Source organism: Coptis chinensis, chromosome 4 (assembly GCF_015680905.1).
Source record: "Coptis chinensis isolate HL-2020 chromosome 4, ASM1568090v1, whole genome shotgun sequence".
Classification (NCBI taxonomy): Eukaryota; Viridiplantae; Streptophyta; class Magnoliopsida; order Ranunculales; family Ranunculaceae; genus Coptis; species Coptis chinensis.
In genome coordinates, this window is record NC_141459.1 from 89,616,797 (window position 1) to 89,629,549 (window position 12,753).

The 12,753-nt window shown below is 36.4% G+C and overlaps 2 protein-coding genes across 3 annotated transcripts; one reads left to right on the forward strand and one right to left on the reverse strand.

The window, feature by feature from the left end:
* Positions 1 to 976: 976 nt before the first annotated feature.
* On the reverse strand, positions 977 to 1,941 carry LOC147505517 (APETALA2-like protein 2). Its single transcript, XM_086605573.1, has 5 exons — positions 1,889 to 1,941; positions 1,714 to 1,801; positions 1,483 to 1,628; positions 1,234 to 1,288; positions 977 to 1,045 (listed from the first exon to the last, which is right to left on the reverse strand). The coding sequence occupies exons 1-5, from the start codon at positions 1,939 to 1,941 to the stop codon at positions 977 to 979; spliced, it is 411 nt and encodes a 136-aa protein (XP_086461699.1).
* A 2,353-nt stretch (positions 1,942 to 4,294) lies between these two features.
* Positions 4,295 to 12,190, forward strand: LOC147505518 (uncharacterized). Of its 2 annotated transcripts, XR_015193347.1 has the most exons (6): positions 4,295 to 6,575; positions 6,652 to 6,697; positions 6,800 to 6,910; positions 7,020 to 7,081; positions 7,338 to 7,473; positions 7,577 to 8,282. XR_015193347.1 is itself a non-coding variant. In XM_086558025.1 (5 exons), the coding sequence occupies exons 1-4, from the start codon at positions 4,659 to 4,661 to the stop codon at positions 7,061 to 7,063; spliced, it is 2,118 nt and encodes a 705-aa protein (XP_086414151.1). In that variant the 5' UTR covers positions 4,295 to 4,658; the 3' UTR covers positions 7,064 to 7,081; positions 11,819 to 12,190. The 2 variants fall into 2 exon arrangements, 1 of the variants encoding a protein (XP_086414151.1); XM_086558025.1 differs by lacking the exons at positions 7,338 to 7,473; positions 7,577 to 8,282 and adding an exon at positions 11,819 to 12,190.
* The last annotated feature ends 563 nt before the right edge of the window (positions 12,191 to 12,753 follow it).

The following is a 12,753-nucleotide window of genomic DNA, read 5'->3' on the forward strand; positions in this document are numbered from 1 at the left end:
TGTGGTGTAACAAATTTTAGAATTTGTGTATTTGGTGACAAGTCAAAGTTACGTAAGATTTTTTTGGTGATATCATATTTTAATATAAAATGTTATTTGATTGTAATTAGGAGGTTTATTGTTGATGTTTAGAAATATTGTAGAATCTCAAGAATTAAAATATCAATATTTCTTTTTCTTTCTTTTAAAAAAAAAACTCCACCACGGTCTAGAACTGTAGCAAAAACATCATCTCCTACAGCCCAAAACCATAGGAAAAAAGACTTTTTGCCACGGCCCAAAATCGTAAGAAAAAATGACCTTTTGCAACGGTCCAAAACCGTCGCTATTGGTAGGTTTTATCGACGATCATGAATGTGGACAGGCCATTCCTGATGTACAAAAAAACCCACGGTCCTGCAACGGTCCAAAACCGTGGGAAAAACCTGTTTTCTTGTAGTGGCCATTTAGTGAATCTACCTTATTAACATCTTCACTGGAGGCAAAAGGAACTGAAACACTGTCATTCACATAAGTATAATCAGTGTCATATATATTCAAATGTCTTCCCTCCAATGGAAGCACAAGGAAGATAGCGAATAATATAAGCCTATAAAAATATCATAGCAAATAGATTCAAAGACGAGAAAACTCAAAGGACAACACCTACGACCTATCTCAAGACGTCACACCTTAAATATTAATGCCTACGAGAGCATGGGTTGTAAACTTATAACGTGAAGTGATAAGAATTTGGAACCTTAACTATGGTCGTACAAAAAAAAATGTATATTTAAGGGCTAACTAATCAATATTTAAACCTTTCTATATCTACTATAACTCAATCCAAAAAAGACCACAGTTATTACTCTTTGACAATTTTCTAAGTTCGAACTATATACGAAAGGAATCCTTGTAATTGCAAAAAAAAAAAAAAAAAAATATATATATATATATATATATATATATATATATATATATATGCATAAAAAAAAACCTAAAACAGAGATTGTCGGAATCCTTCCAACTTGGTTAGTTGGCCACCTTCAACAAATTTGAAGAAGACCTGCATAATGAAAAGTGTTAGGACTTGCAGTAAACTATTTTTTCTTCATAAAATTGGCTTTATATTCTCTAATTTTTATAAGTACTAAGGACTTCTCGATATTGATTTAACTAATAATAAAAAAACTTTGAGAAAATAAATTGATAAATATTTAAAAGAGTGGAACACATAAGACTGGATCTACGTACTCTAGAGGACCTTGCAGCTTCTACTTCGCTATCGAACAACCCAAGATATATATACCTGCAAGCAAGCGTTGTATTCTCAACGATGATAACACGGTTTCCAGGTATACATATTGTGTCCAAGAACCAAACAACCCCACGACTAGAATATAGCAACTCAGTTTTAAGAGCAAGCAGTCTCGAAGTTAGGCCTAACAGCTACATTCAGACATTCTGTAAATGTATGGCTAAGTCAAGTCGAAGATTTCATACTTTTTGTCGTGGAACTGTCCCATACGAGCTTCCCAACGACCGCATTTGTGAAGTGTGACACCTCTATATTTGGAGCTCCCCCTTGCGAATCCAGTGCTATGGCGACGAAGAATGTGGACAAATTCTTCCTTGGTCAAGTTCCTAATCTGTTAATGATCAAATCAAGTTAAAATAATTTGCTAATTACAAAACCCTATGGTAAATGAAAAAAAATAAAGAACCCACCATCACCTGTTTCATATCATCTTCATAATCACTAAGATTGAAATTAATATTAGCCTCAACTCCCCGAAACTTAATAGCAGCTCGATCATACGCTCTACAATTCATAACCCATACCAATTAAGTCAAAACAAAACTCAACAAAGAACAACTCAAAACCGAATAGAACAATAGAAAATTTCACATAGCAGCATGAGCAGTATCAAATCCACCTGAAACCAAATAACCAAAGTTCATCATTAAAACACCATTCCCAACTCACACAATTTCCTTACCTAAATAAATTTATTTTTATTTAGTTACAGAATACTAGAATTGCAAAATCAACAATAAAAATCATAAAATTGAGGAAAAGGCCAGGGTCACCTTTAATAGCTTCTAAAAGGAGTGGGATAAGAAGTTTTGCAAGTAGATATCAACGAAGGAACAGCTAGTTCGATTTCTCGAGTTGTTGAAGTTGAGATCTTCAATTGAAGTTCATGTTGATGTCGAGATTTTCAATTGAAGTTCCAGATTTCAAATTAGAAGTAAACACTTGGATGACTAAAAAGATCCATGCTGCCCTAGTGTATATTCGCGATGAAGAAGACAGCCCTGTTTGTAACTGAGTGCAGCATATTTTAAGTTTTCACTAAACTAGGGGCAGGACCGAGCAAATAGAGTTAGGGTTCTTGTGTGTGGGCAGAGAGAGAGAGGAGACTGGAGAACGTAGCGGCGGTGAGAGAGAGAGAGAGGAGAGAAAGGAAAGTTACATTTTATATTTCAAGTTTTTAATTTGCAACACTTCTCACACGATTTTTAAGCGTTAGCAATTAATTCCTGAAATTCACCAAAATAAAATAACACTTTATAAAATTGCTAACGCTTATATAGCGTTGGCAACTCGCTAACGGTAAATAACCGTTGCAAAGCAAAAAAGGTCCGTGTTGCAAATATCCTACTATGGTGTAGTGGTGATTTGCATTACGAATTGGATCCATTTTTTGTATGCTTGTAATGAATCATATTTTATATTTTCTACTTGATATATTTGTTATTAGTGAAAGATATAGCCACTTGAACTGCAAATAAGATGAGCAGTCGGACTGCAAACTTCACAATTAGAGCAAGTCCAATGGGGGGCTATATGGACTACTAAAGGCAAATATAGCACCCCAACCATGAAAATATCATTCCAATGGGGGCTGCTAAAAGGGTCTGAAATTTGGAATTAGTAAAAAACGCAGCCAAAGTTAAGACCTTCACTAGCAGCTGCTATAATAAGTTTGGGAGACGGACGGCAAAACTTCTGCCATCCGTGTGTTAAATTTTGACAGACGGCAAAAATTGTGTCGTCCGTCCAAAAAAAATTCAACTTAAGTTACAAAATAATGGACGGACGACAGAAACTATGTCGTCTGTATCATTTAGCACTTCAAAACAGAAAACACAATTGGATTGGGTTTTTGCTTTTGGGGTGCCAAATTTGGTTGGGCAAGCTAAAAGTCCTATGTGACCCCTTTTAGCAGCCCAATTTAGCAGCTCTCCATTGGACTTGCTCTTAAAGGCTCTTTTAAGTTAGGCACAACTTAAGCCCATTGCGCTGCGCCAAAGACCTTGTAAATGTCAATTCTATACAATAATTGACATTCTATATAAATAGAATTTGTTGATGAAATTGAAATATGACACAAGTATTTAGGTTTTAAAAAAAAAAAAAAAAAAAAAAGCTGGGGTTAAGGCTTACCCCCGGCCACCTGTATATAACCAAAGTTTGAATTTTACATTCCACTCTAAGAGTATGATCATTAGAGGAAGCAACCATTACATATTAGGTAATCTACTAATCTCCTATTAGGCAAGCCTAACATGTTACATATATTATTAGAAAATTTGGTGTTGATCGGTGCATATGTTTACACGAGATTAATGGTGATTTTGTTGATAAATTCTCTGAGAGAGTGATGAGAATTAAAATGAAGAATGGTGGATTTGGTGCCACACACAATGCATGTTCTGTGATTAAGTGTAACCACCATTGTAATATTAGTAGTTCTACAGCACTCAGGCTGCACCGGTACACATGAATCTGGGCCTTTGCACAGTACTTCGTGATACAATACACATGCACTTTTTGTTGTTAAGAGTGGCCTAGATTGACTACACCATATATACAACCTGCGCACATTAGCTTTTCTATTGTAAATATTTATGTTTTTTTATTATGGTAAATAATATTTATGTACGAATATGTAACTATTTGTAATTAATAATAATACTCCACGATTGCAATTGGTAACCTACTTAATTCCAAATACATGGCGCTTTCTCATTGGTTGTGGTGATCATCTCTCCCTTTCAGACCCATTAGTCAAAAAAAAACAACCGTAATCTCAAATGACAGAAATACCCAAAAAAATTGGTCAAACAACATAAAGTTTCCCCCCTTGTCCGAAATATCTTCATCGTATGGTAGTTCACGGTTCACCACGACTCAAAAACCTCCCATTAGATTTAGTGGACCTAAATGTACACGTGTCAATCACCCATTGAGAAAAGAGTCTGACGTCAGTATGAATACCACGGTTACCGACTTCACTGGATCGAGTTTGCTGACGCAATCAAAATCCCCAAAATAAAAGTTAAAGCGAAAACGCGATATAGACTAAAAACCAAAGTCCAATTTCTAGCCGTAACCTAATTTTCCCTTTTCATCTTCAAATCTCGATTCGAAATTTTAGGGAATCCGTTTGTTTCAAAATTAGGGTTTAGTTTTTCTTATATTCTCCAATTGATTCAATCGAAAGGGAAAGATACTAAATTGTGTGAAATTGAGTTAGGGTTTCGAATCAGAAAGCTTAAAGATTCAATCTTGTTAAAGAAATTTTGTTGTTTCGAGTAAAGATTGAATCTTTTTGAAGAAATCTAGGGTTTTGAGGGAAATTAAAAAGGAGGGGGTTTTTGGTTTTACATGTATGGCTTCTGGGACATTGGTGGAAGAAGGTGGTGTTGTTGTTGTTGTTAGTGATCCAAATAATTTGACACCACTGAAGGATAAATGGAGTGGGAACAAAGTTTACACAAGAAAAAATTTCAAAAAAAAGACCTTGGATGTTTCTTCACAACCACCACCACTACCGGAGGAGCCATCGACGACTCTTCACGACGCAATTTTCCTGGGGTCGGAAGATTCTACGAGTCTTCAGAACCTGAAGGAAGTTGAGAAAGTAGTCGTTGAGGTCATTCCGGAGAACCCCGAAGCGCGGGGGAATGTGTCCGAGGTTGCGGAAAATGTGGCGGAGGAGAATCATGTTAATTACAATTTGTTGGAGATGTCGAAGCAAGAGATAAGAGATGTGAGGGAGAAACTTGTGGATGAACTTGAGCAAGTGAGGAGTATGTTGAAACAGGTTGAAGCTAAGGAGGTGGAGGTTAATAATGGGTACTTGGAGGAGGAGGAAGCGACGACTATGGATGTGGAGGAGGATGCTGTTGTTAGGAACAGTACTCATTCACAGTTATCAGCTAATGATGTGGTTGATTGTGGCGCAGGAGCTAGTATTCCTGAGGTTAGTATGATACCTGAGGTTGGTTTAAATAATGGTGTTAGTAGAACAATGATTTCCGAATTTAATTTAGATAATGGGGGTGCGAGAAGAATGATGTCTGAGGTTAGTTTCGATAATGGAGGGGGGAGAAGAATGGTTTCTGAGGTTAATGTTGATAATGGGGGTGCGGGAAGAATGATTTTGGATGGTAATTTGAATAATGGTGGAGGAAGAAGAGTGATTTCTGAGGTTAATTCAGTAGGGAAACGTGAGCCACCTAGGTCTTTGCACCAGTTGAGAGTGTCAGTTATGGAGAACAACCATGGTGGGATTAGTGAATATGCCGATAAAGAGAAGAGAACACCTAAGGCCAACCCATTTTATAGGAATTCGGATTTTATTGTTGGTAAGGAGAAATTCCCACCTCCACCGAGCAACAAGAAGCCGAAACATAGTGGTAGTAAGAAGCACACTTTGGGGGTAAGAGATTATGCATTTGGTTTGATTAAGCATACTAGTCAGATTTTCAAGAATTGTTGTTCTTTGCTTTCGAAATTGATGAAACACAAGCATGGGTGGGTTTTTAATTCACCCGTGGATGTTCAGAGGCTTGGTCTCCATGATTATTTCCTCATTATCAAGCATCCGATGGACCTTGGAACTGTGAAGAATAGGATGAACTCTAATTGGTACAGGACACCGAGGGATTTCGCGTCAGATGTGAGATTAACCTTTCAAAATGCAATGATATACAATCCCAAAGGGCAGGATGTTCACGTTATGGCAGAACTGTTATCTAACATATTTGAAGAAAGATGGGCAGTTATGGAGCATCAGTATATCCTTGATTCATGGATTGAACCATACCATGATGTGCACATCTCTACCCCTATGATGAATATGGCTCCTGCTTCTTTTATGCCTCCTGAAATTGGAAGGAGTTTTGGTAGAGTGGAGCCGACCACCCCACGACCTGTTAGTTCCAATCCAAAACCTGTGCATCATGTTTCGTCAAGGAGAGGCACTACGTTACAGAAGCCTAAGGCGAAAGATGAGAACAAACGAGATATGACATACGACGAGAAGCAAAAACTCAGTGCAAACCTACAAAGTTTGCCGTCAGAGAAGCTGGACCAGATTGTTGATATTATTAAGAGGAGAAGTGCAAACCTTACCCAAAATGAGGATGAGATTGAAGTTGACATTGATTCTGTTGACAAGGAGACTCTTTGGGAGCTTGATAGGTTTGTAACCAATTACAAAAAGAGTTTGAGCAAGTACAAGAGGAAAAAAGAACTCGCTGAGCAGGCAAGACAACAAGCTGAGCGTTATGCACAGGAAAATGTAAGTTTTTTCTTTGTGAATTTTCTTTTTCGAATTGTTTGTCCATTATCTAACCCTTGATATTTTTGCCTTTCAGAACCAAGCCCCAGCCACGACTGAGGTATCAAAGGAAGCGAAAATAGGTAAACACTGTTGAACTCGAGTAGCAGTCGACACATTTGTGGCTCATTATTACTTCTTTTCTTGTGTGGACATATCCACTAAATATGTAATGTTTCTTGCAGATGACCATAATACAGGTTTACTTCCTCCTGCTCAAGCAGACAAGGAGCAAGATAATAGCAGTAGCTCAAGCAGCTCTAGCAGTTCTAGCGGTTCAGGATCTTCTTCAAGTGGTATGTTCAATATTTCTGGTATTTTAGCTATTAATTTGTCAGTAAGAATTTTCTTACTGTCAAGAATATAAAATCGACTCATATACTTACTGTTACTTGAATTATACAGATTCCGATAGTGATAGTTCCTCTGGTTCAGATGCTGATCAATAGCCGAGGACATGAATGGAGGTAAACTTGTACTATACTCCCAATGAGATTTAATTATCTTAGTACACTTTTTTGATGAATTTTTTTTTTTAAATGTTTAATATATATATTCTTTAGTCTATTATTGTGATAAAGTTCTATTAGGATTTTAACACCGAAAACCAATGAGAGAAACTAAAAAGGAATGCATAAATAATGAAGAATTGGGCCAGACGGATAGAATACTTATTTTGTTTGATTTAACATCAGACCATTCATTCGTACTCTTACTTTGCAGTGAAGAATCTTCATTAGATAAGAAGCATGCAAGGGCATGGTAGATTTCTTCATGGTTGGACTTTTGTGAAAGTTGACTGGAGGAAGTGAAAGTTTAAAATAGAATAGAGTAAAGTGAATTGTTAAAGCAGGCTCAGGTATTGTTGTTTATGAATTGTCTTGAGTATAGGTACTCAAGTAGTGCATATGCTCCACAAGGAGCAGTAAACTAAGAGGAAAATTTTGTTTTGGATGCAATAGGTGGATTCATGCAATGTATGCCATGAAAGGATTACCAGGGGGATGTGTTTAGCGAACATGTGATACATGGAGGATATGGATTTAGATAGCAAAATCTGGCAGGGGATGCACTTTTTAGAACTTTTAAAAGCACAGAACTCATCTATTGCAAATACCTTTCTATGAAAGTAGACAAGGATTTTTTAACATTATAAAGGGGAAGGCAAATTGATTATTGTTTTTGTAGAAACGATTGGGCATTTTGTTATGATTGTAAAGTGATACTGCTGTAGGAAGCCTCCCCGCCCCCCAAACCAACCAACCAACTTTAAACGGTAAAGGTTATAAATAGAAGAAAAGGATGAACTGATGAAGAAATCCATAAAAGTATTAGATGGAGATAATAAAACAGTAAATAAATGTTAGTAGCTTGTGGTAAAGCATGGTAGACTAAGGCAGCGTTTGAAAAGCGAACTGAATTAAGTGAAGTGGTTCTCTGACTCTATTGAATTGGGGGAATTGGTTGATAAGTTGCAATTGTTTTCACTTATCAGTTCGCATTTGTAAAGCTGAAGTGAATTAATTGAACTTCCTCTGTGACTTGATGTAACTGGCTTATAATTTGTAACTGTTTTAATTGATCTGTTGTATTTGGATATATAGATTGGTGAAATCAATGTTATAATAGCTGAATCTGGCAATTTGACGTGTTTGCCTTTGTAAGATGTGTTAAGATAGTAAAATTATGAAAAGACGAATCTGATAATTAGAAAAGGTTGATGTAAATTTTTGTTGTAGGCTTTGTTAGTATAATTACACTAACACCTGAATGTGTTGTGTATATTTGTTATCCAAGTAAAGTGCAAAAACCTATGATGCACAGATACGGGTACAGGTATTGATACGGCTACATGGGTATGGGGTACGATACAGCTTTTTAGAAATCTTAGAACACAGGTACAGCATACGGGTACGGATAATTAATAAAAATATTTTGAATATATTCGATAGGATGAAATTGTTCTTGGTACTTCATTAAGTTAAGTAAGTTTGGGGCATGAGAAAAACTCGTTTTAACATAAGTCAAAGTCAATTTAACTGGAAACCTCAAGAAACTGATTTCATTTAAAGGGATCGGGGCTATCTAATCAGATCTATTTTGTGGATTATAGCTGGAATCCATTTAAAGAAGTTTGATCTCTTTAGATAAAAGGACTTGATGAGAGATCTGGAAATCTTCGGCACTTGAGACTCGAGAGAAAAAATCTCCTGTGCCAACTCTCTCTCGTCTTCTCTGATCACTCCTTTCTCTATCTCTAAAGATTTTTTCAAGGTTCCTCTTTTTTTTTTGGGACATGTATTATGGCTATTCTGTACCTGACTGACATGGGTGCAATGGAAATTTCGCAGTATCTGTGCATCAGTACATTGTTTGTGGTAGTACATGGACTTAATTTTAAGTTTACATCACAAGCACTGGATATTGGCAACACAGCTATTTGGAATCTATGTGTGCTCAAACGGAAATCTTTGGATAAGATTTTGTACCAACCCCAGTTGTATGAGGGCGTTCCAATCCCATCCCATTTTTGTTTAGAAAAAGTTAGTATTCCTGAAATACCAATTCTGCCCTTCTCTTAACAAATAAACAATCTTCTTCCCTCCTCTTCCCTCCCATTAACAGAATAAATCCATCTCAAACTCATCCTGACCACCACTGCTCCAGTATCAGCACCCGCTCCCCAACATCAAGCATAACTCATCGAACTACTCACCTCATCTTTGTTACAATTATCTATTTCATTCCTCCTAACACCCATCTTCTCTAAGTCATAGTTCTTAGATATCTTCGACACCCCATTTGAATCATATTTTACTTTTGGTTCGCCAATGGCTTCGTTAATCGACCAAAAGAAATCACATTTGAGTAATACCTTTAAGTCTAGCAATCTGCCCAAACAAATCATCATTCATGTATAAAGTTTTTTGAATTTGGGGGGTTTAGTGATTATACTATGAGTCTTTTAACATGATTATTCTATGAATCTTTTAACATTGCATTGAAGTGTTACGATTCGGCTTCGTGATTGAGCAGAGTTTGAACCTTGATTTGAAAATGCCTGTTGGAGAATTTCTCTAATGAAGAAGAAGGAAAGGGTGTGGGAGTTTTTTAAGTGCGTTTTAAATAGTGGCCGTGGGATCATTGATAGATGGGCGAGCTAAATTTTGACACGTGTCGATCACACTAAATGGGATGAGTTTTTTGCTGAACGAAGGGTATATTGGTTTTATAAATGAACAAACATTTGGTTTAACAGAGTAATGACAAAATGGGGGGGTCTTTTGTTATGATTGCAACTTTGGGGGGGTTTTCATAAACACGGTTAGTACAAAAGAACCCTAATTTTTTTTTGATCAATGAATGAGTAAAGTTTTGTTCAAATTAGGGTTTCTAGTGGCTTTTGTAGAAGGTTTCTGTAGAAATCCACTTCTCGGTTAATTCTTTGTTTTTTTAGTGGGTTTTGGCTTTGGTAGCAAGTGAAAACTTTGTGTTTATGAATTTTGCTCCGTAACCAATTCAAAAAGTTCTCTTCAGGAATTTGTTAGAGCAGAATAGGATTTTGAAATCGAGTACCTTCTACATGTTTTAATCCTTGTCATTGAGGCGTGGTTGAATGAGTGCTTCTTCCTGGTCTTCTAGAGGATGCTGTCATTGTTAGGGATAACGTCTCAAGTTTTTATCATAACCACATGAGTTTGCTTGTACTATTTTCCTCGTGTTATATTACAGCATTTTTCTACCAGGAATACAAGTCTATAAGTTTAAGTCATTTGAAGCATTATCAGTTTGGTCAATTGAAATACCTCTAAATTGTTGCTGACTTGTTGACAACATAGGCTTTGGTTTTACATCAAAAGTTTGTTAATCCTTTTTGTTCAAAGGGATCATAAACCACAGCTGGAATACAGTATTATTCCACCAGAAATGCGAGTATCTAAGTTTTAAGCCACTTGACTGATTTTTCGAACAAACAAGTTTTATATGGGCATAATATGACTTTTAGTCTTCCACGTTGTGATTTTGCATGTATTCTCATGAGCGTGACGCATATAAGTGTGGCAAGTATAGCTAGATTAGTGGGGGCATTTTTTAGGAGAAAAAAAAAGAGTAAAAAAGGTGCTAACAGAATTTGGCATGGCTTGTTCGGCTAGTTCCCGCACGCCTCTTTGTGAGTAGTATAGATAGGTTATGAACCTTTCGGCGGTCTACTGGTCAAGCCTTGGGAGGTTTGGTCATCTTGGGTTATGTTCGGCAGTTCCCACCTTCACTGGAAGAGGGGGATTTAACCCAAAAAATAAAAAAATATCCATTTAAAATTTCCACTTAAAAAAAAATGTGGAAAAAAAGAATGTTTCTGTCCAAAGGAGGAATAATAACACCACGGCAGGAATACAGTAGTACTCACCAGGAATAGAAGTCTCTAAGTTTGAGTCACTTGGAAGATGAACGTCCTGGTCCAATTGAAATATCTTAAACAGTTGTTAATAACCTTTACTATGTGGTTTTCAATATTAAATGGTTTTGAACTTTTCTGTGCAAAGGACTAGTAAAACACTAAAGTGAAACTGGAAAACTGGGTAGGTTGGCACACACGTCTACTACTTAAAGGCAGTCCCAAATGTCCTATGTGATTGGTGCCCAACTATCTTTGGAAGTTGGAAATGTCTTATTATGACAAATATTTTTTTAGTGTTCTTACAAACACCTATCTATTATTTGATCATTTTAATAGATAGATTTAACCGTTGAGTTTTATTGTTTCGGTTCTATAAGTTTGTGTTGCACATAAGGATGTCTATGATATTCTTTGGGTATTGATGTTTTCGTTCATTTACCCCATTTTGGAAGATGAATGTAGCAGCATTCCCCCATCCCCACCACACACAAAACAAAGAATTAAGATACTAAAAAAGTGTTATGGCACCTCATAGAATTGAAGAATTGTGCGAGGGGAGAAGATAAAGGAAATAAGAGTTAGGACATGCTACAACATTCCAGTGGGTAGGAGGTTGGGCTCTTTCATTGCTATAGTTGGACAGCTTACTTGTCCAATTGCCTCACTGTTTATTTGTTTTTTTAATAAACTCTTAGGCACTACAGACATTTTTTATATCATACATCCTGAGACCCTTATTTGCAGATTAGATAATGTGGGTTCACTTTTTTATTTCACTGATCCCTGGTATTTATGATGGATGCAGGTTCACCCTTGGTGAATTTTCATGATTCTGCCAATGTCTCGAGAAGGATGATTGATGATGCAAACCACTCAAGAACTTTAACCTGTCCTGCTACTGATTTAGATGCTAATTTATTGTGGATGTCACGGAAAAGTTATTAATATCAACTCGACTTGTTTTCATGCTATTGCTTGGAATATGTTGATCACTGTTTACAGATTATGTGCTCCAATCAAATTTGTATAATAATGGTAGAGTAGTTGTTCCAACGGAAAGGAAAATTGGTAGAATATGATTCCCCATCCAGAATGTGATTTATGTTAGCACATGTACATAGTTAACTTTTGTATCCATCACAATGTACTTCTGGACTTCATGATTTTATTTGCATGACGACTGCTGTGTTTCCACTGAAGATGACAAATTAGAGATCCTTATAGCAAAATTTCGTCTCAGGGAGAATCAGCATGGCAAATGTGGCAGAAGCTGTCAGATACTCGCCATACCTCTGTTACATCCCATGGATCTGTAATGAAAGTCTCCATCCGTATTTATAATTGGAAACCCATGTTTTTAATATGAAGATTAGAGCAAAAGGTATATTTGTTAACTGATGGTATGGTCAGCTGGATACAAGATGGTCTGGTATCATACTCGTGGGTTGCTCTGGCGTATATCTTTTTGTTTTCCAGATTTAACCGAGTGATCTTTGGAAGAAGCTCTTCTTTCCTGAACCATTTCTTTACTTGCAGCAGGGCGTTTGCAATTGTTTTCTTGATTTGTTTTTATTTCTTTTGTTTGTGTTTCATTTCTTTACATGCAGGCGTTGCATTGTTTTTTTTTTTTCTATTTTTTAGTTATAAAATTTGAAGTTTATTGAACATACTCGAGGCACATTAAGGCTGTGATTGGAATTATCTACATAAATTTAGTAACTTCTGGGATATTTTTTTCAT